The sequence below is a fragment of the Ovis aries genome, chromosome 6 (assembly GCF_016772045.2).
Source record: "Ovis aries strain OAR_USU_Benz2616 breed Rambouillet chromosome 6, ARS-UI_Ramb_v3.0, whole genome shotgun sequence".
In the NCBI taxonomy this organism is placed as follows: Eukaryota; Metazoa; Chordata; class Mammalia; order Artiodactyla; family Bovidae; genus Ovis; species Ovis aries.
Window position 1 is genome coordinate 99,027,775 of NC_056059.1, and position 23,271 is coordinate 99,051,045.

Sequence of the window (23,271 nt, forward strand, 5' to 3'; positions counted from 1 at the left end):
AGTATATATCCATCTGGATCCATGTCTCTTTTTTAGTCATAGATAATTTGAGGATGGATTTTCATTGTTGTTGAGTCGCAGAGTTGTGTCCGACTCTTTGTGGCCCCGTGGACTGTAGCCTGCCAGGCTCCTCTGTCCCTGGGATTTCCCAGGCAAGATTACTGGAGGAGGTTGTCATTTCCTCCTCCAGGGGATCTTCCGGACCCAGGGATCAAACCCATGTCTCCTGCATTATCAGGTGGATTCTTTACCACTGAGCCACCCAGGAAGCCCTGAGGATGGATAGAAAAGGGAAGTTAGAAAAAAGAAGGGAAAATATGTACAGTTTCACGTCCACCAGAGTGTCATCCAAACTGTGACTCCTCTCTTCACTGGTCTGTAGCAGTTCATAACTGCACAGGAGAGAAAAAAATTCTGGAGAGTGGTTGCCACATGGGAGAGAGATATTTGGGAGGATGACTTTGTTCCACCTCGCTCCATTTTGATCTCTCACTTTTGTATTAAAAGTTCACTAGTTGGGTCCCCTTTGGTTCTAAGTTAGCATGCCTCCTTATGAGGAGTTAGCCTCAAAGCCCAGTTTACTGGAGTCACAGTGCGGAGCATAAGTAGAAAAAGTGATGAAGCAGGACAAGCCGGGCAGTGGGAGGAAGTGGTTGAGGTCTCTTTACTGTGATGGTGGCAGGTGGAAATGTGGCTGCCAGGCACGACATGTCGTTCATGGTCTTGCTTCACTCCCCTGGATGTGGCCTTGGTGTGCTCTCAATAGGGCTTTCCAGGCAGTTGCTACCAGCCAACTAAAATTGGCACGTGAGTTGAAATGTCTTTACCACCCCTAGGGTGGCCTATTCTTGCCTCACTCAGATTTATTACAGGGAAAGAGGTTGCTTAAGTGTAGGCAAAGGTACATTTCTACCAAGCTGTTTCTCTTCTTGTCCTCTTGTTGCCAGTGTCTAGATGGTGGGGGTAGGAGGGAGGGGAGGGGAGAAAAAAAAATTAGATGGTTGGGGTATCTTTGGGGAATCATTTCAGCTGTGATAACAGAGTGAAATTCGGAAATATTGCTTGAACATTGTCAGTGTTCCCAAAGTGGAGTTCATGTTCTCTGGGGATACACAAGTTTATCCTTTGGTGTGTAAAAATGAAATGGTTCTGCTTTGAGCATCCCTGGTAGCTCAGTGGTGAAGAATCCGCCTGCCAGTGCAGGAGACACGGGTTCGATCCCTGAGCCAGGAGGATCCCACATGCTTCGGAGGAACTAAGCCCTTGAGCCACAGCTATTGAGCCTGTGCTCTAGAGCTGGGGACCTGCATCTGCTTAGCCTGTATATGCCAACAACTGAAGCCTACGTGCACCCTGGAGCCCGTGTTCCGCAACAAGAGAAGCTACTGCAGTGAGGAGCCTGCGTGCCACAACTAGAGTAAACTCATGCATCAAAGAAGACCCAGCACAACCAAAGAAAAAAAAGTTCAACTTTTACTTATTGGAAGTTTCTAGTCTGTTTATAATTAGCACCTTCCATTGATATTATTTTATTCTTATAAAGAAATGAAATTTCAGTAAAGTTGAATAATATATAGATGAGCTCTTACATCTTCACTTGGTCCATTAGTCAGACACTGTATCCAAGCAACCTGAAGAAACAGTGAGGATTTTACAGTCCAGGGCACTTGAGATGCTTTCCTATGTTGGTTAGCTTCCACTTGCTGGATTGCTATTGCTGTTGCTAAGTCACTTCAGTCATGTCCGACTCTGTGCAACCCCATAGACGACAGCCCACCAGGCTCCCCTGTCCCTGGGATTCTCCAGGCAGCAACACTGGAGTGGGTTGCCATTTCTTTCTCTAGTGCATGAAAGCGAAAGGTGAAAGTGAAGTCGCTCAGTCATGTCCGACTTAGCGACCCCATGGACTGCAGCCTACCAGGCTCCTCCATCCATGGGATTTTCCAGGCAAGAGTACTGGAGTGGGATGCCATTGCCTTCTCCAACTGCTGGAGGGGCCCACCAAATAGTGATATGATTCTGTTATCTAGTTTAAATTTATACTCATAAAATAGGTACATGACATACAAGATTCTTGCAAATAAACCACAGATTTAGGATAATCCAGTAATGTAAGCCCCCAGCAAAAGAAGAAAATGGCAGAATTGAAGCTCCTCCTCTTAGTACATACCCTTCATGTGAAAGAATTACTTTGTAAGTACTTTTTAGAAGAAGCAGTTTGAAGGACTTGTGGACACAGTGGGGGAAGGAGAGAGTGGGACACCTTGAGAGAGCAACTCTGACATAGTTTATAGACTAGCTAGCTAGTGGGAAGCTGCTCTGTTAGCACAGGGAGCTCAGCTTGATGCTCTGTGATGGCATGGCCTAGAGGGGTGGGATGGGCGTCGGGGATCGGGAGAGAGGCTCAAGAGGGGATATGTGCATACTTAGAGCTGATTCACATTGTTGTACAGCAGAAACCAAAACAACATTGTAAAGCAATTATATTGCAATGAAAAAAAAAGGTAGTTTCTACAAAGTGGAGCATTTAAAACACAGATTGTGCTAAAATTGATTGCGTTGATGGTGGTATAACTGTGAATGTTCCAAAAACCATTGAATTGCCACTTTAAGTAGGTGAATTGTATGACATGTGAATTGTATCTCACTACAGTTCTTCAGCAAAACAGATTGTGCCAGAGAACTTGTGTCATCTGTGAGAACTCTCACGTTGGCTCACTGACACTGGAAGACAGAATTTTCCATTAATTTAGCGAATTAAAATGTTCAGTAGTTTTGAACCCAGCTGTTAAGCATAAATATATGACCTCTTCTGATTTAACGTGTTAGGAGCAAATGATTCATTATGCAAGGTGGCAGTATTTTAAAAATGTGTATAATTGATGGATGAGATTACCCAGTCCTTTAGTTATTGCATTAGTGGCTGACATGAAAATATGGTGTCCGAAGAAAATGAAACAGACCTTCGAACTGCTGTCTCAAAAGGTGTTAAACCAAGACTTTAACAAGGTTTAAAACCCTAACAAAGAATTTATAAGGAAGCCCTATTTATCTTGAAAGATTTAAAATCTCAGTCTTTTCTTTTTGAGTGATTCTATTTACAATTCTAAAAATAACTTTTGTTTTTGAAGTGACTGGCCCAGATATTAAAAGCACTTTTTAAAAATTAGAAAGCGTCTGTTGAGATGAGAGGTCCTGTCTATCACCTTGTTTACTAACTTCTGAGCTATTTAGAACCTCACGAAGGTACAGCAGTTAAATTTGCATGGAAAATATAATGTGCTGTTCTTATTATGAAGGAAACTTTAGGTAAAACTTCCTTGCCATTTGCTATACATTTTAAATTTCTTTGAGGAAAATTTGATTTTTTCCCTTTAGTCCCCATGATTTAAAAAGACCCTGATGCTGGGAAAGATTGAAGGTAGGAGAAGGGGATGACAGAGGATGAGATGGTTGGATGGCATCACCAACTCAATAAACATGAGTTTGAATAAACTCTGGGAGCTGGTGATGGACAGGGAGGCCTGGCATGCTGCAGTCGATGGGGTCGCAAACAGTCGGAAACGACTGAGTGACTGAACTGAACTGAACTTAGAAAATACAGGAAAACAAGTTATTTTTAGAGCTTTGCAAGGTATTTTCTTTTATAGCCTCACCAGGCCACACCAGAATAACTACTTTCAATCTAAAGTGACTCCTTTATACATTATGTGAAAGGAAAAAAAAGTGAAAGTGTTAGTCATTCAGTCCTGTCCGACTCTGCCCCTCCTGAACCGTAGCCCGCCAGGCTCCTATGAACCGGGATTGTCCAGACAATAATACTGGAGTGGGTTGCCATTCCCTTCTCCAGGGGACCTTCCTGACTCAGGGATCAAACCTGGGCCTCCTGCATTGCAGGCAGATTCTTTACCATCTGAGCCACCAGGGAAGCTTTATACACTGTTATGAGTGACATATGTACACCATGTGTAAACTAGATACTAGTGGGGAGAACAGGGAACTCAGCTCAGTGCTTTGTGATGACCTAGAGGGGTGGGAGGAAGGCTCAAGAGGAAGGGGATACGTGTATACTTAGAGCTGATTCACTTTGTTATAGAGCAGAAACTAACACAACATTGTAAAACAATTACACTCTAATAAAAAATATTTTTTTTAAATTAAAAAAATAAAAAACTTCAGAAAAGCAGAAGAGCAAGATTTTATTCTCTCCACTAGCCTGATTAACCCTTTGATAATTGCATAGACTGAATGGGGCAGTTTTGTGAACACATTTCCAGGTCTGCTCTATACATCTGTAGGCTGGTTACGTGCTAGATGTTTTGTTGAAAACAGTGTCAAACCTTACACAGTATTTTGAAAGTTAACGCTGCTTTTTCTCTCTCAAAATGTACCAAGAACCGTTCTTGTGTGTCAGAATCTATAGATTTGGTTGATTCTTTGAATGACTGCATCGTATTCTGTAACATGGATGCTCCACAACTTACTTGTAGTTTTGTTATCCTTGAATTTTATGTTCCTTCTCTTTCCCCCTGCTGTTCAACTAGCTTTTGCATTGCCTTTTCTTTTCTCTTTCAGGCTTACCTTGGCTTTCATTGGGATCAGTTTGTTTGTTATAGGAACCACCCTGGTTGGACAGCTGCCGAGAAACAGGTGAAATGTTTTTTTTTACCTCCCAGCCATTTAATAGGATTGTCCCTTTTCTTTCTTTTTACATTTAAAAAAAAAAGTTTTCTGGCCATGTTGCGTGGCATGGGGAATCTTAGTTCCCTGACCAGGGATTGAACCCGTGCCCCTGCCTTGAAAGTGTGGTGTCTTAACCACTGGACCACCAGGGAAGTCCTGGATTGTCCCTTTTCTTAGCTGTGTCCACAAAGAGAATATTTGTGTGATTCCTGTATACTGCCTCAAATTTATGGCCTTAGCACATGTATTAAAATGCTGCTCACTTCATCTTCAGAGTCTCTATGTGATTTTCCATCATGCTTGTTGACAGAAGTTGCTCTTACGAAAGAGAAAGTGAAGAGGAGGAGGGAGAAAATAGACTGAGCAACTCAAGGAACACAAGAGACTCTTGTGAGGCCAAGACCATAGATGCCTCCGCTAATCTTGGTCAAGGATTTGTCACGATGGGAACCATTTTCCATTAGAGTTTTGTCCTAAATGCCTCAGTGGGACCTTGAGAATTGAACTGTGCTCGTATTTCAGAACACAGTATGTTGCTGTGAAGGAACACCCTGGAGCTTTGTGTTATTTCATAGGAGAGCCCAGAGCTGCACAATAAAATGTGTTCTGTCTCTTTCAGGCTCAAAAACCTGCTGAGTGAACTGGTCCACCTGACTTGCTGCCGCATCTGTGTTCGTGCCCTCTCTGGAACCATTCACTATCATAACAGGTGAGTGTGTATCGCTTTCGTACCTGCTTTCTCAGGTCAATCTAGCATGTGACTGACAGGAGTGGGTGGGGGAAACAAGGGAAGTAAGAGTACTTCCGGAGTGTGATGGAGTGTCACAGACATAGCAATGCACCTGAACACTTTTCGAAAGCAATCCAGGGACTGCCCTGGTGGTCCAGTGGTTAAGATCCACCTTCTAATGCCTGGGCGGGGCTTCAGTCCCTGGTGAACTAAGATCTCACATCCCGCAGGGCAACTAAGCCCGCATGCCACAACTAGAGACGCCCAAATGCTGTAACAAAGACCCAGCACAGCGCCCCCTCTCCCACTCAGGCAATCCGTTTGCAGAAAAGTGAAAGTGAAGTCGCTCAGTCCGACTCTTTTCGACCCCATGGACTGTAGCCTACCAGGCTCCTCCCTCCATGGGCTTATCTAGGCAATACTGGAGTGGGTTGCCACTTTCTTCTCCAGGGGACCTTCCCGACCCAGGGATTGAACCCGGGTCTCCTGCATTGCAGGCAGACGCCTTAACCTCTGAGCCACCAGGGAAGCCCCATGGAACATGATGATAAATATGTAATGACACCTAATTGGGCATTTATGGTGTGCGGGTCTGGCCTCTGATTCTTTCTCCTAGGTTATCTCTAAGAGAAGGTGCTATTATACCATTTTATAGGTGAAGAAGTGGAAGCTCCGGGATTGGTTGTCTAGGGTCACATGCCTAATAAATGTCAGAGTTAGGTTTAGAATGGGGTTAATTAAAATTTTTTTAAATGGTGAAGGTGATAGGGTTGTAGAATGGTGGAAAGAATGCTAGACTTGGAATTCTGAGGCTGGTTTCTAGTCTCAGCCCTGCCAGCTTCTAAAATCTGAACACTGAGCTGAAAACAGAACCTAGCTTTCTGCTTCCCTCACCCCTTCATCAGGAAGGAGAAAGGTGATAAATGAAGTCATTAGCCACATGAAGTTTGTTTTGATTGTTTTTGAATTACTTTTCTGTAAATTCAATTTTTATATACTTAATATCATTAGCTTAAAAATTCTAGGACAAACATCTCTTTTCTACTGACTAGATCTTTTTTTAAAAATTAAAAAAGATTTTATCTTTTAAAGGTTACTTTCTACTTACAGTTATTACAAAACGTTGGCTATATTCCCCTTGTTGTACATTACATCCTTGAGCTTATCTTACACCCAAGAATTTGTACTCCCCACTCCCTCACCCCCATATTGCCCGCCCCCACTTACACTTACAACCATTGGTTTGTTCTCTGTATCTATGTGACTGGATCTTTCTGTCTAATTTGTAGAAGGAAAACATTTCATCATTTGGCTTTGCCATGTGTTACCAACTTAAAAGCCCTTTTATATTTCTAAAATTACATGACTTTTGTGATTGGGCTATAAGTTTTGGGGTGAGAATGAGAAGAAAATGTTTTGGTAAAAGTGTGATCAAAGGAAACACCTTCTTCAGAAATTAAATGAAAATGAAATGTTAGTAACTCAGTCATGTCTGACTCTGCGACCCCATGGACTGTGGCCAACCAGGCTCCTCTGTCCATGGAAATCTCCAGGCAAGAATACTGGAGTGAGTTGCCATGCCCTCCTCCAGGGGATCCTCCTGACCCAGGGATCAAACCTTGGTCTCCTGCATTGCAGGCAGATTCTTTACTGTCTGAGCCATCAGGGAAGCCCCTTCTTCGGAAAAGATGCTTTAATTACATAGAGAGTTGTTCACAACTTATTGTAGAATTGCTTCTAAGTTTAAGGAAAACATGCTGAAGTTGTTATGCATTTTGTTCCCTTTCTTCTCTGTTTAGGCTCAAAGAAAACTACTTTGCTTCAGTAGTGTCAAATACTGCTTAAACTTTGGGACAGAGGTTGGCAAACTAAACTATGAGCCTGTAGGCCGAATGTGGTCGGTCCTCTGGTTTTTGTAAATAAAGTTTTATTGGAATACAGCCATGCTCATTCATTTAGGTATTATCTGTAGCTGCCATTGTGCCAAAACAGCAGAGTCCAGGAGTTTTGACTGGGATTGGCTGGCTTGCAAACCCTAGAGTATTTACTGTCTGGGCTTCCATAGGAAAAGTTTGCCAACTTCTGCTTTAGGGGGATAAGGCAAAGGAAACTATAGTACATTTACTCTGGATCACTCTGAAGCAACTGAAAGTGATATTTATGAAGATTGAAATAATACAAAAATACTTAGGATAAAATAAGGAAAGCTTACATATCACAAAGTTTATTAAAGTGATGGAATCTTTGTATTGATAATTCAGTCTAATATTAAAAATTTTTTTTCATTCTAAAAGGACAATATGATCATTATAGAAAAGCGATATAAATATATGTAAAGGGAAAACTGTGGTCCCCCCCCGTATACTCTTACCCACCTCCCATCATACTGCCTAGAGACAACCCTTTTAAGATGAGCCCATATATTTGAAAGTTTCTTTTTTTTAGTGTACTTTAAAAAACAAAATAGCATGAATTTCTCCAGGTGTATTGTGAGTTAGTTGCTCAGTTGTGTCTAACTCTGCGACTCCATAGACTGTAGCCCGCCAGGCTCCTCTGTCCATGGAGTTCTCCAGGCAAGAATACTGGAGTGGGTAGCCATTTACTTCTCCAGGGGATCTTCCTGACCCAGGGAACACACCCGAGTCTCTTGCATTGCAGGTGGATTCTTTGTCATCTGAACTACCGTGGAAGTTGCTTTTTTGCAAAATAGTGGCCATTTTTCAATGTTTAGTGTTAACCACTGTATGTAATTGCAGGCAGTACAGGCCCCAGAAGGGAGGCATTTGTGTTGCCAACCATACGTCCCCAATTGATGTTTTGATCTTGACAACGGATGGGTGCTATACTATGGTAAGAAAAACTCACTGGTATTTCAAGTACTTGCATGTTCTGTGGATTAGTCAGACTTTTATTTTATTTTGGTACAAATTAGAAAGTTAGTTTTATATTAGAAAGTGGCTGGGTTATACTATATAAGTAAGTCTATAAATTATTAATGCCTAGTCACTTCAGTCATGTCCAACTCTTTGTGACCCCATGGACTGTAGCCTTCCAGGCCTCTCTGTCCATGGGGATTCTCCAGGCAAGAATACTGGAGTGGGTTGCCATGCCTTCTTCCAGGGGATCTTCCCAACCCAGGGATCGAACCCAGGTCTCCTGAATTGTAGGCTGATTCTTAACCGTCTGAGCCACCGGGGAAACCCATAAATTACTAATATATTTACCTACGTTAATAATGTATTTGCATTATTTATATTATTAATATATAATTACATGAGGAATATATAGTGCAAGAGAAAGAAAATAGTCGTTATATTTAAGGTAAGAAATTAATGTACTGAAATGTAGATACACTTGAGCATGACTAGACTTTATAAAGTTGATTCCATCTTGCTTCTAGAATCCCTGCAGTGTTTAACGACACTTTAAGATGGTAAAGTCATCCTCTTTAGAGCTGTACAAATCCCTCACCAGCTAATTAGTTCTTTTTCCCTTCAGGGAGTCATATGCAATTAAAAAAGAAAAAAAAAAATAACCTGGCTCTTTAGTGAAGATCAAGCAAGAAAGGCTACTATTTATACCACATTGCCTTTGTCAGTTCTTGCTGACAGCCCCCAAAGAAAAGACAAAGCCTACTGAAATCAAACACCTCTAAAGACCTTTTTGTGGCATTTCTTGCATTTTTTTCAAATCTAAGGTGTTTCAAGTCAGTGGGTGTTTTCTATCACCCTGAAGAATTTGTCAAGATTTCCTTCATCACTTTCCTGTGAGTGTCAGGTTAAATCTGGAGAATCTCTAAAGGTGTTCTTTCCTGCATGGTGGTAAATATGCCCCAAGCTGCCGTGTGAAATAGAAAGATGGCACAGGGATCCTGAGGTGTGCTTGATCGCTATGTTGTGTCTGACTCTGCGACCTCATGGACTATAGCCCGCTAGGCTCCTCTGTCCATGGAATTCTCCAGGCAAGAATACTAGAGTGGGTTGCCATGCCCTCCTCCAAGGGGATCTTCCCAACTCAGGGATCGAACCCAGGTCTCCTGAATCGCAGGCAGATTCTTTACCTCCTGAGCCACCAGGGGAGCCCAGGACCCCGAGGAGGGGAGTTCTTTTCATATCTCTTGTTGGTGACTTGGGCTTCACACAGAGAACAGGTGGGTTTGGATTTTTTTAATTTTACTCGTCAGCTCCAGTAACTGATAGTAGGGGTCCGGTGTGTTTTTCTGTGAAAGCATTTGAAGGGAACCTTTATTTTATTTATTTATTTAGAGATATAGTTGATGTACAATATTACAGAAGTTTCAGGCTTACACAATAGTGATTTACTGTTTTTTAAAGGTTATACTCCAGTTATAGTTGTAAAGTATTGGCCGTATTCCCTGCATTGCGCAATATGTCCTTGTAGCTTATTTATTTTCTAGATGGGAGTTTTGTACCTCTTAGTCTCCTACTCCTATGATTGATAGTCATGGTCTGGTGTGCTTTCCTGGGAAGGCAACTGAAGTGTCTGTAGGCCACCATGGAGTCCTGGTAGTGTGATTGCCTGTGGGTTATACATTCATTGAAGGGGGTTTCAAGACCTTTGTAAAAACTACTTTCTTATTGGCAGATATTGTCTAAAATATAAGTTCAGATATATAACTCTTGGACAACTACCTTTTAACAAGTTATAAATTTCTCTAAGTTGTGGAGCTCTTCCTGAATCTAAGGAAGCTTTAACTACTTCTCTGAAAAGACTTATGGGAATTGGTAGTTCTTGACATTTTTTAGGTTAGCAATCAGTTAATATTTATGTATCCTTTTTTTTCAGAAAAACAATAGCATGCACTTGCTTTATACCAACAAATATTTTTATGTAGTTCCAAGATGTTTATGGATTCCAAAAAGCCCATCCAGAGACCCTCATGTTAACAGTCCTTGATAGACCCCACCCATCTCTGGGTGTATATAATAATTCCTTGCATTTAAGTGGACAAGAATGTTCACATCCGTTGTAATCTTTTGTGACCTTTCACGTCCATTGTGACCTTCCCTGTAATCCAGAGAGGTTAGGGCTGAGATGTTTAGCTGAGAAAGCAGCTGTTTTCCTACAATACTATCTTTGTAAATTTCTTAACCAACTTGCCTAATCATGATTTTGTGTTTCTGAGACAATACTCATTCTGTGTCTTAGTCAACAAAGATTTGAGTATAACTCATTTGTGACTGAAGGCCTCAGAATTTTCTTAGAATTTCGGTGCTTCTTGATCATATATAATTGTCATTACAGCTTCAATATGCAATTGTATAATTTACAGTATTAGCCAAGGCTTAGAAATAGAACTGCAAGCTTTGATGGGTTGAGTGATAGAAACCAAAAGCCTATTGGATTTATTTTTTACTTTTAATTTTTTAATTGTAGTTGAATACAATGTTATGTTGGTTTCAGGTGTACAATATGATGATTCATCACTTATGTACACTGTGAATTGATCACCACTATATGTTTAACATTTGTCTGTTCACCATACAAAGTTATTGCAATGTTATTGACTGTATTCCTTGTGCGGTACATTACATCCCATGGCTTACTTGTTTTGTACCTGGAAGTTGGTACTCTTAATCTCCTTCACCTATTTTGTCCTCCTCCCCAGTCCTATCCTCTCTAAGCCAAATGGATTTTTCGAATTCAGGTATTTTCCAGTAGCTCACATTATGAATAATGCTGCAGTTTAAATGTTGTGCATATGTATTTCCATTTTGTTTGGGGTGTATCTTCAGCGTAAATCCTAGAAGTGAATTATTGAGTTTAAGGATAAATGTTTGTGTAAAGTGAAGTGAAAGTATTAGTCACTCAGTTATGTCTGCTTCTTTGCGATCCCATGGGTTGTAGGCCCCAGGCTTCTCTGTCCATGGAGTTCTCCAGGCAAGAATACTGGAGTGGGTTCAGTTCAGTTCAGTTCAGTCGCTCAGTCATGTCCGACTCTTTGCGACCCCATGGACTGCAGCACGCCAGGTCTCCTGTCCATCACCAACTCCTGAAGTCCACCCAAACCCATGTCAGTCTAGTCGGTGATGCCATCCAACCATCTCATCCTCTGTCATCCCCTTCTCCTCCTGCCCTCAATCTTTCCCAGCATCAGGGTCTTTTCAAATGAGTCAGCTCTTCGCATCAGATGGCCAAAATATTGGAGTTTCAGCTTCAACATCAGTCCTTCCAGGACTGATCTCCTTTAGGATGGACTGGTTGGATTTCCTTGCAGTCCAAGGGACTCTCAAAAGTCTTCTCCAACACCACAGTTCAAAAGCATCAACTCTTTGGTGCTCAGCTTTCTTCACCGTCCCAACTCTTCACATCCATACGTGACCACTGGAAAAACCATAGCCTTGACTAGACAGACCTTTGTTGGCAAAATAATGTCTCTGCTTTTTAATATGCTGTCTAGGTGGGTCATAACTTTCCTTCCAAGGAATAAGCGTCTTTTAATTTCATGGCTGCAAGCACCATCTGCAGTGTTTTTGGAGCCCAGAAAAATAGTCAGCCACTGTTTCCACTGTTTTCTCATCTATTTGCCATGAAATGATGGGACTGGATGCCATGATCTTAGTTTTCTGAATGTTGAGCTTTAAGCCAACTTTTTCACTCCCCTCTTTCACTTTCATCAAGAGGCTCTTTAGTTCTTCTTCACTTTCTGCCATAAGAGTGGTGTCATCTGCATATCTGAGGTTATTGATATTTCTCCCGGCAATCTTGATTCCAGCTTGTGCTTCTTCCAGCCCAGCGTTTCTCATGATGTACTCTGCATATAAGTTAAATACGCAGGGTGACAATATACAGCCTTGACGTACTCCATTTCCTATTTGGAACCAGTCTGTTGTTCCATGTCCAGTTCTAACTGTTGCTTCTGACCTGCATGTAGGTTTCTTAAGAGGCAGGTCAAGTAGTCTGGTATTCCCATCTCTTTGAGAATTTTCCACAGTTTATTGTGATCCATACAGTCAAAGGCTTTGGCATAGTCAATAAAGCAGAAATAGATGTTGGTTACCATTCCCTTTTCCAGGGGATCTTCCAGACCCAGGGATTGAACTCCAGTGTCCTGCATTGGAGGCAGATTCTTTACCATCTGAGCTCCAGAGAAGCTAATGTATATGTAATTTTAATAGATATTGCCAGATTTCCTTCTATGAGTGTTATAAGCTCCCCATCCCAAGCACTGTATGAGTGCCTTGGTTCATTGTCATGCTTTTGAATCTTTGCCAGTCTGTTGGGTCTGAAATCATATTTCAGTGTAGTTTTAATTTGTATTTCACTTACTTAGACTTAATTGGAAAATCTCTACTTGTAAAAGCTATCGTAAAGCCAGTACCGCAACATAACTTAAAATTCGAAGGTGCTACTCAAGAACATTTTGTGCTTATATTTGGCCAGTCATGTCCTTTGAGCATGGGCTTCCCAGGTAGTAAAGCACCACCTGCCAAAGCAGGAGGCAGCAGGAGATGCGGGTTCAGTTCCTAGGTCGGGAAGATTCCCTGGTGGAAGAAATGGCAACCCACTCAAGTATTCTTTCCTGGAGAATCCCATGGACAGAGGAGCCGGGCAGGCTACAGTCCATGGGGTTGCAACAGAGTGGGATACTACTGAATGACTGAGCATGCATGCATGACCTTTGAAGAGACTAAGAAAACCTCAGTCAGTAGAAGACCAGTGTTTTCTCTGAGTGGGGAATAGGGACTTACTGGTTAAAGAAAAGAAGGCTTTTTTTGGAGCTATGCCTTTACATTTTTTCCATTTTCTCATGGTCCTTGTAGGTTGGCCAGGTTCATGGTGGATTGATGGGAATTATTCAGAGAGCCATGGTCAAGGCTTGTCCACATGTCTGGTTTGAACGCTCAGAAATGAAAGATCGACACTTGGTTATTAAGAGGTAAGCAGTGACATTAGTTGGTATCCGTTGGGTTGGCATAAAATCTTGGTCTTCCCATCAAAGAGGGCAGCCAGCGGTACTACACTAAAACTAAGGGTTAAAACTAAAATATATGGACCTCTGTTTTGTGGTTGGCCATTTCCGGTCAGCCACCTGTCTTAACTGGATTTAAAAAATTTTGAATTCTGTAGTCATGGTGGTATAGATGATGTGATTAGAAGACCCATACATTTACATTGCCCTGACTTAGGTTCCAGTCACTGAATTTCTAAAACTGAAAATTACTACCTTGAATGTAAATAATTGGTAATGGTTGGCTGAATAAATAGATGGTTGATTAAGTATTTGCTGGATGTTATCACCTACACGCATCTAGAGATTGACAGGCAAAAAGGCAAACTGGTTGTCTGAAAAGGCCTTACAGATAGCTGAGAAAAGAAGAGAAGTGAAAGGCAAAGGAGAAAAGGAAAGCTATAAGCATCTGAATGGAAAGTTCAAAGAATAGCAAGGAGAGATAAGAAAGCCTTCCTCAGCAATCAATGCAAGGAAATAGAGGAAAACAATAGAATGGGAAAGACTAGATTTCTTGAAGAAAATTAGAGATACCAGGGGAACATATCATGTAAAGATGGGCTTGATAAAGGACAGAAATGGTATGGACCTAACAGAAGCAGAAGATGTTAAGAAGAGGTGGCAAGAATACACAGAAAAACTGTGCAAAAAAGCCCTTAATGATCCAGAGAACCATGAATGGTGTGATCACTCACCTAGAGCCAGACATCCTGGAATGTGCAGTCAAGTGGGCCTTAGGAAACATCACTATGAACAAAGCTAGTGGAGGTGATGGAATTCCAGCTGAGCTATTTCAAATCCTAAAAGATTGTGCTGTGAAGGTGCTACACTCACTATGCCAGCAAATTTGGAAAACTCAGCAGTGGCCACAGGACTGGAAAAGGTCAGTTTTCATTCCAGTCTCAAAGAAGGTCAACACTAAAGAATGTTCATACTGCCGTACAGTTGCACTCATCTCACATGCTAGTAAAGTAATGCTCAAAATTCTCCAAGCCAGGCTTCAACAATACGTGAACTGTGAAATTCCAGATGTTCAAGCTGGATTTAGAAAAGACAGAGGAACCAGAGATCAAATTGCCAACAACCACTGAATCATTGAAAAAGCAAGAGAGTTCCAGAAAAACATCTAATCTGGCTTTATTGATTATGCCAAAGCCTTTGACTGTGTGGATCACAACAAACTGGAAAATTCGGAAAGAGATGGGAATACCAGACCACCTGACCTCCCTACTGAGAAATCTGTATGCAGGTCAAGAAGCAACGTTTAGAATGGGATATGGAACAACAGACTGGTTCCAGGTTGGGAAAGGAGTACGCCAAGGCTGTATATTGTCATCCTGCTTATTTAACTTATATGCAGAGTACATCAAGTGGAATGCCCAGCTGGATGAAGCACAAGCTGGAATCAAGATTGCTGGGAGAAATATCAATAACCTCAGATATGCAGATAAGACCACACTTACGGCAGAAAGCAAAGAAGAAATAAAGAGCCTCTTGATGAAAGTGAAAGAGGAGAGTGAAAAAGTTGATTTCAAACTCAACTTGCAAAAAACTAAGATCATGACGTCTGGTCCCATCACTTCATGGCAAGTAGATGAGGAAACAGTGGAAACAGGGAGAAACTTTTTTCTAGGGCTCCAAAATCACTGTAGATTGTGACCGCAGCCATGAAATTAAAAGACGCTTGCTTCTTGGAAGACAAGCTATGACCAACCTAGAAAGTGAAAAAAGAAAGTGAAAGTTGGTCACTTTCGTCATGAAAAGTGTCCGACTCTTTGTGACCCCATGGATTATATAGTCCATGGAATTCTCCAGGGCAGAATACTGGAATGGGTAGCCTTTCCCTTCTTTAGGGTATCTTCCCAGGCCAGGGATCGAACCCAGGTCTCCTGCATTGCAGGTGGATTCTTTAGCAGCTGAGCCACAACCAACCTAGACATCATATTAAAAAGCAGAGTCATTATTTACCGACGAAGGTCCATCTGGTCAAAGCTATGGTTTTTCCAGTAGTCACGTGTGGATGTGAGAGTTGGACCGTAAAGCTGAGCCCCAAAGAATTGATGCTTTTGAACTGTGATGTTGGAGAAGACTCTTGAGAGTCCCTTGGATTGCAAGGAGATCAAACCAGTCAATCCTACAGGAAATCAGATCTGACTATTCATTGGAATGACTGATGCTGAAGCTGAAACTCCAAGTACTTTGGACATTTGATGCGAAGAGTTGTCTCATTGGAAAAGACCCTGATGCTGGGAAAGACTGAAGGCAGGAGGAAAAGGGGATGACAGAGGATGAGATGGTTGGATGGCATCACCGACTTGATGGATATGAGTTTGAGCAAGCTCCGGGAGTTGGTGATGGACAGAGAGGCCTGGCACGCTGCAGTAGTCCTTGTGATCACAAAAAGTGGGTCACGACTGAGCAACTGAATTGAACTGAAAGGCAGACAGAGCTAGCACTCTTTATGGAACAGGAGAGGGAACTTCTGGGTCTTGGAGTGGAGTTAAGCCACCAGAAACCTTTGTTTGAAGCAGCTTTTTGCCTGAGACCTTTAACTGGAGGCACTTGAGTCGTTGCTTCTGTAAATATGATGGTGGGCTACGCTTTTAAGAGTGAAATGGCACATACCTATTGAAATGTCTTTAAGGTTAGAGAACTGTTCCCTGTCTTGTGATTGTTGAGCAGTGGTGTGCACGCTGGCAGTTGCCATCTGTCTATCTCAGCTTTGCTAGCTCTTAATGCTTGTTTAGAAAGGGACCAACTTGAGTTTATTTCCTTTCTCTTCTCCTTATTGCTTTACAATTATATTTGTGTTAGTAGAGAGTAAAGAATACCAAAGAGAGATTGGGATTGATGTATGTACACTACATGTGTAAAATCGCTAGTGGGAAGCTGCTGCTGTGTAGTACAGGGAGCTCAGCTCAGTGCTGAGTGATGACCTAGAGGGTGGGATGGGGGTAGGGTGGGAGGGAGGCTCAAGAGGGAGGGGGTATATGGATACTTACAGCTGATTCACATTGTGGTACAGCAGAAATTAACACAATATTGTAAAGCAACTATATACCAATTTTAAAAAATTTGCAGAGAAAAGATACCAAAGAGGATTCCCACCTCTCTCTTTTCGAAGGTCTAATTTAGATCCTTTATTTTTCTTCACAGACTAAAAGAACATATTGCTCATAAGAAAGAATTACCCATATTAATCTTTCCTGAAGGTGAGAAGTGGTATTGCTTACCAAGCTTATGGTTGATAACAACAGGTACCCAAAGTATATGGGGAGCTGGATTGTTCTGGAGCTGGCATTCTTAGTCCAGATTTCTGCTCTCCTTTAGGAAAGGCATGGCCTCTCTGAGCCAGTAATTCGCTGCTTTCTTATGAGGTTTGATGGAAGTCATGGTACCTTTTTGATCTCAGAACTTGTTTCTGGGTAATGAAGTTTGATGGACTTCCCTGGTGGTTCAGATGGTGAAGAATCTGCCTGTAATGCAGGAGACTCAGGTTCGATCCCTGGGTTGGGAAGATCCTCTGGAGAAGGAAATGGCAACCGACTCCAGTATTCTTGGCTGGAGAATTCTATGGACAGAGGAGCCTGGCGGCTACAGTCCATGGGGCCCCAAAGAGTTGGACATGACTGAGTGACTAACAATTCCACTTTTAATGAACTTAGATAGGTATTGTCCATAACTTTATAAAGGTTCTTATTTTAAAATATATTGAAGTTGCCATCTGTTGTGAAGAAATTGTATCTCTAGAGTAGTCAACAGTAAAGTAAAATTTGTTGTTAAACCTGCTTGCTGCTGCTGCTAAGTCGATTCAGTCGTGTCTGACTCTGTGCGACCCCATAGACGGCAGCCCACCAGGCTCCCCTGTCCCTGGGATTCTCCAGGCAAGAACACTGGAGTGGGTTGCCATTTCCTTCTCCAAAGCATGAAAGCGAAAAGTGAAAGTGAAGTCATTCTTCGCAACCCCATGGACTGCAGCCTTCCAGGGTCCTCCACCCATGGGATTTTCCAGGCAAGAGTACTGGAGTGGGTTGCCATTTCTGTCTCTAGTTAAACCTGCTTAGAACTGTTGAATTACTACTACTTAAACAGGAGTTAATTTGTAAAATGATAGCATTTAAAATATCTGTAATTTTTAAAAAGTCTGTAATTTTGATGTGACCTGAATATTTAAAATTATTTATAACAAAATATTTCCTTTTTAAATTGACTGCTTTAATTCACTCCCTACCGATGTCCTTATAGGAACTTGTATCAACAATACTTCCGTCATGATGTTTAAAAAAGGAAGCTTTGAAATTGGAGGAACCATCCATCCAGTTGCCATTAAGGTAAGACAGATTATCCACTCTCACACCCCTCCCTGCCAAAGACAGTGACTTGGTCACTTTATTTTGATATAATTTCAAACTTAAGATTTGCAAAAATATGGAATACTTGTGTGCTCTTTGCTTCCCTAGTTGCTCAGATGGTAAAGAATCTTCCTGCAATGCAGGAGACACGAGTTCAATCCCTGAGTCGGGAGGATCCCCTGGGGAAGGAAGTGGCAACCCCCTGCAGTATTCTTGCCTGGACAATTCCATGGACAGTGGAGGCTTATGGGCTACACAGTTCATGGGGTCACAAAGAGTTGGGCACGACTGAGCGTGTGCTCTTTATTCATATCCACCCATTGTTTACATTTGTCCCATTTGCTTGATCCCTTTTTCTGTCTATTGATATGGATATAGGTATGTAGCGGTAGGGGGATACTATGTGCCAAGCCAGTGTCTGCCTACTGAGGACACTGTGATAAGCAATCAGACACTATTCCTCCTTTCACCCACCTTCCAGTGAAGTGGGTAGACAGATATTTAAGAATCATGTCAATAACCCTCCAGTCTAAGTGCTCTGAGGCTCTAGTCAGGGGAGTTTTCCTGGCCTGGTTTATTCTTTATTTTGTTTCTTTTCTTTTGTTAAAAGTTTCATTGGAATATAGTTGATTTACAGGCTGTGTTTCAGGTGTTCCGCAAAGTGAATCCACTCAGTTATACATATATCCAGTCTTTTAGATTTTTTTCCCATATAGGCTGTTACAGAGTATTGAGTAGACTTCCCTGTGCTATATAGTAGGTCCTTATTAGTTATCTGTTTTCTATATAGTAGTGTGTTTATGTCAGTCTCAGTCTCCCAATTTATCCGTCCCCTCCTTTACCCCTGGTAACCATAGGTTGTTTTCTACATCTTGTTTGCTCTTTGGATCCTTTATTTTACTTTTACTTTACTTTACTTTGGATTAAGTAAAGTAGCTTCTCTTTTTTCTCTTTGGAGGTGGGCAGGTCTGATAGATGTTTGGCCTGTCACGTACTGGCATGTAGAAGAGAAGCTGCCATTTAATTCCTAACTAGAATGCATTTTCTTTTCTCTTTTCTCAGTACAATCCTCAGTTTGGTGATGCGTTTTGGAACAGTAGTAAATACAACATTGTGAGCTACCTGCTTCGAGTGATGACCAGCTGGGCCATCGTCTGTGACGTGTGGTACATGCCCCCCATGACCAGAGAGGTATTGCATAAATAACAGGTGCTTTATCTAATTAGGTGACGGCATCAGTTGAAGTTGGACTTTCTGCTTTCTCAGCAAAAGAGTCATTAAAAAAATGTATCTAGCGCTCTGCAAAGTCACACTGGTTTTAGATCAGGAGAATTCTTTTCCATAATAGTTTTTACCATTGTTGTTGGTTTATTGAACCTACAGATACTGTTGAATGTTGTATCTGGAATAAGTCTAGTAAAGAGCATAATGTATATATGTGATAAAGATATTAAACAAAAACAGCACTGCATTTTCTTGATGGACAAATGATATTTGCTATAATTCAGAATAGAGCATATTTGAGTTAAAAATGTGAACATTATACTTTAAAACAAATCTAAGTAATTGTGAGACATTTGAAAGCATTATTTGAGAGCTCTATCTTCAGGGTGTACTGGTAATTTTTTATTCCAGGAAGGAGAAGACGCAGTCCAGTTTGCTAACAGGGTTAAGTCTGCTATTGCTGTACAAGGAGGATTGACTGAGCTTCCTTGGTAAGAAATTTTTCAGAAGTATTATTACTTAAAAAAAATGTCATTTATTATGCTTATTAGCTGGAGGTTTAGCTGACATTGACAGTGGTTTATACAGCATAACGATGGCTTAAATAAGATAGAATTTTATCTCCCATACTTCATCATAGGCAGCCTAGACTGGTATAACAGCTCATTTTGTATTGATCTTCCATTCTCAGTATGGTCCAAGACGACTGCCCAGTGAGTACAGTAACATGACTAGCAGGGAAGAACTGAAACAAGAAGGATGCATTCATGTGTTTAAGAGCAAAAGCTGGAAGTTGGACATACCACTTCCACTTCTATCTGTTGACTTGAACTCAAGTCACGTGATAACACCTTGCTGCAGAGGCGGCTCAGAAATGTAGTCTTTGTTCTGCTTGGCCACAATAGTGGCTCAGTCACGTCCCACTCTGCAAACCCATGAACTGGGGCTTGCCAGGCTCCTCTGTCCATGTAATTCTCCAGGCAAGAGTACTGGAGTGGGTTGCCATTTCTTTCTCCAGGGGATCTTCCCGACCCAGGGGTCAAACCTGGTCTCCATTGCAGGCAGACTCTGTACTGTCAGAGCCACCAGGGAACCTCCTGCTTGGCCATATGTTTAGCTAAAATTTAGGGATCTTTCACTGAAGAAGAAAGTGGGATTGGATTTGAGGGAAATGGATCTTTGAAGCAGGGGGCAACTTACACACTTGTTTTTGTTTATCTCCAGCTGTAATTATATTAAAGAAAACTTAAAAACTTGACAGGAAATAAGTGAAATATTTTAAGTATGGATATCTATGGCTTTAGTTTTGTGTTTTTTTTAAGAAAGAATATAGGTGAGAGTGTTAATCTGATCAGGCTGCCAGAACAAGCTCCCATAGATTGGGTGGCTTAAGCAACAGAAATTTATTTTGTCACAGTGCTGAAGGCTGGAAGCTCTCTGGTGTGTCTTCTTACACGGGCACTGTTCCTGTCTTGAGGGCCCATCCCTGATGACCTCATCCATACCTAACTGGCTCCCCAAAGCTCCATCTCCAAATAGTGTACTATTGAAGGTTAGGGCCTCAGTACCTGAATTTTGAGGGGCACATGCAAACATTTAGCCTGTGTCAGTGAGGGTTGAATATCCCTAGGTTATAATGGGAGATTAAATTTGTATATACACGCACTGTATTAACATATTTAGCACAAAAACAGTCCATTCATTAAGTCCTGTGCGTTTAATAAAGTCCCTGCTATCTATCTATTTGGTGTTTTGAAAACACTTGACATGAGAAGTTCACTAGAGGCAATTTTGGGAGTGTCTTGGAGCAGGATGTGGCTAGCCAAGTCAGGCTGTCAGCTAGGCAGCCAAAACCTTCTGAACCGGCAGAGGGACCCAGAACTGCTTAGGGATTAAGCCTATGGAAGAAGGGCTGCCTGGCTTCTTATATACCCTTTAATGCAAGGGTGGGGGATATCTCTAAAATAATTTCATCAATTCACGTATCTTGAACACAACTAATTTCACCCAGGAAAGTCTAATTAACAAGCCACTAACTTCTGCAGTGAAAACACATTTCTAAATTCACTATGCTAATTAACAAAGCTTGGAAATTTGATGGGAGATCAAGATAGTGGAAGCCTTATTGTGGCACCTCTGGAGGGTGGCCTTCTGATTAAATGCCTGGCTCACTGCTCTGGGGCTACGAGTTCTTGATTTAGGGCAACTCCCTGAACTATGGTTAAGATAGGTTAGGACTAACATTCTTATTATACTCTCTAAACTGGAATATGTGAAACTAAATTGCAGACATCCTACTGAAACCAGGTGACCCAGAGTGGGACTTCAGTCCATGTGGCTGGGACTTGAACCCCGCCTAAACCTAGATTGGGGCTTGAGCCCATGGTCTTAACTAGAATCACTCACCTGATGTCTGGGGTTACTGAGGCTCAGGTACTTTGTGTCTCAGTGCAGAGGAAATTCAGTAAGAGGCAAAAAGTAGATATGTTACTATAGGATAGTTGAGGAAATGCAAACGGGCGGGTTGCCTGTCCCATAATTTAAGTGGTCTACAATTTTATAATCAAAGGAAAAGGAGGGAGAGGAAAAGACTGTCTTCTCTGAGTAGAGGTCAGGCTTACATCATTAGCGCCTCCTTTGTATTGGGCAGGAGAGTGTCTGACCCTACGAGGTCAAACTGGGACTATCATAGCTTATTCAAATCAGTAGAAGGGTGGTAATGTTTTCCTTTCACCTGATGACCTGGGGAATGTCTCATGCTTTTTTATTTATGGCTTTATAGCAAAACAAGCCTGCTTCATTCCATGATAATCCCATATTTTCTTGAGCAATCATTAACTTACAGTGGTCTCCCCAAATTTTCTAAGTTTCTCTATCTATAGTCCCATACTGAGACCTTTACAACTACCCGTTGTTGTTTAGTCCCTCCGCATGTCTGACTCTTTGTGATCCCACAAACTGCAGCACTCCAGGCTTCCCTGTCCCTCCCTATCTCCCAGAATTTGCTCAAACTCATGTCCATTGAGTTGGCGATGCCAACCAACAATCTCATTCTCTGTCGCCCCCTTCTTCTCCTGCCCTCAGTCTTTCCCAGCATGAGGGTTTTTTCCAATGAGTCAGCTCTTTGCATCAGGTGACCAAAGTATTGGGGCATATTCAGGGTTGATTTCCTTTAGGATTGACTGGTTTGATCTCCTGTAGTCCAAGAGACTCTCACGAGTCTTTTCTAGCACCACAATTTGAAAGCATCAGTTCTTTGGTGCTCAGCTTTCTTTATGGTTCAACTCTCATATCTGTACATGACTTCTGGAAAAACCGTGACTTTGACTAGATGGAGCTTTCTTGAGCAATCAGTCTCCCAAAGTTTCCTCGGATTCTGTATCTATTTATAGTCCCCTGCTGGGACCTTTACAACTACCTGTACAAGTATCCTATTCTATCCTTATCACTGCCATCACGAAATGAACAGACTTACCAATGCTCCAGTTTACAGATATCTTAGTGACCCATGTTCATATGTATAACTGGCTTCCTCTTCCTCGTCCATTGTTTTTTATTCTTTATCCCCCTTCCTTTTATTTGACATCCTAACCCTGTTCCTGCCCTGAAGCCATTATGAAAAGCTTTGGATCTGTAGCCTCAGATACCAAGAAAAGGAAGAAAGCCTTGAGAAACTAAAGGAGCCTAAGGGAGTTAGCTCCAGGACAGACTGTCCTCAGCCAGATTGGCCTGAACAGAATGGCAGAAATGATCCTCATAGTTTTAAAATTGCCTTTTATCAGGCTATCTGCAGTTTTATAACAAAAAAGTTAGTTTTAATTACCTAGACTCTTCTTTTAAAAGAAAATAAGTTCACTGCCTTTCCGGTTGTATTTATCATTCATCTGTTGGGTATGAATTAACATGTCTAGATTCTCTCCACCCCCCCACCAGATTAAATGATAACTTAATTGAAACATCTTTTTAAAAATTATTAGGTGACTATTTTTAAAATTTATTTATTTTTGGCTCTGCTGGCTCGTTGCCGCAGGTGGGCTTTCTTTAGTTGTGGTGAGTAGGGGGTCTCTCTAGTAATGGGGCATGAATTTCTCATTGCAGTGGCTTCTCTTGTTGCAGATGTCAATTTAAAAAGATGCACTACGTGAGAGTTGCAAGTTAAGTTTTATTTAGGGTGAAATGGGGACTGTAGCCCAGGAGACAGTACCTCAGACTGCTCCGAGAGACTACTCCAAAGAGGTAGTGGGGGAAGGTCAATATATAAGATTTTGGTGAATCAAGCACTTTACAAAAGGCTTCCTGCTCGTCATGAA

General features: G+C 41.6%; 1 protein-coding gene across 3 annotated transcripts in view; it reads left to right on the top strand.

Moving 5' to 3' along the window:
• GPAT3 (glycerol-3-phosphate acyltransferase 3) overlaps positions 1–23,271 on the top strand; it is a 62,875-nt gene that overhangs the window by 33,987 nt on the left and 5,617 nt on the right. For all 3 annotated transcript variants that reach the window (XM_027971150.2, XM_042251593.1, XM_042251595.1), the window contains 8 exons: positions 4,576–4,650; positions 5,303–5,392; positions 8,170–8,263; positions 13,198–13,313; positions 16,542–16,597; positions 17,631–17,716; positions 18,800–18,928; positions 19,373–19,452. In XM_027971150.2, the coding sequence (XP_027826951.1) occupies positions 4,576–4,650; positions 5,303–5,392; positions 8,170–8,263; positions 13,198–13,313; positions 16,542–16,597; positions 17,631–17,716; positions 18,800–18,928; positions 19,373–19,452 (726 nt within the window). The remainder of the gene's footprint in view (positions 1–4,575; positions 4,651–5,302; positions 5,393–8,169; positions 8,264–13,197; positions 13,314–16,541; positions 16,598–17,630; positions 17,717–18,799; positions 18,929–19,372; positions 19,453–23,271) is intronic.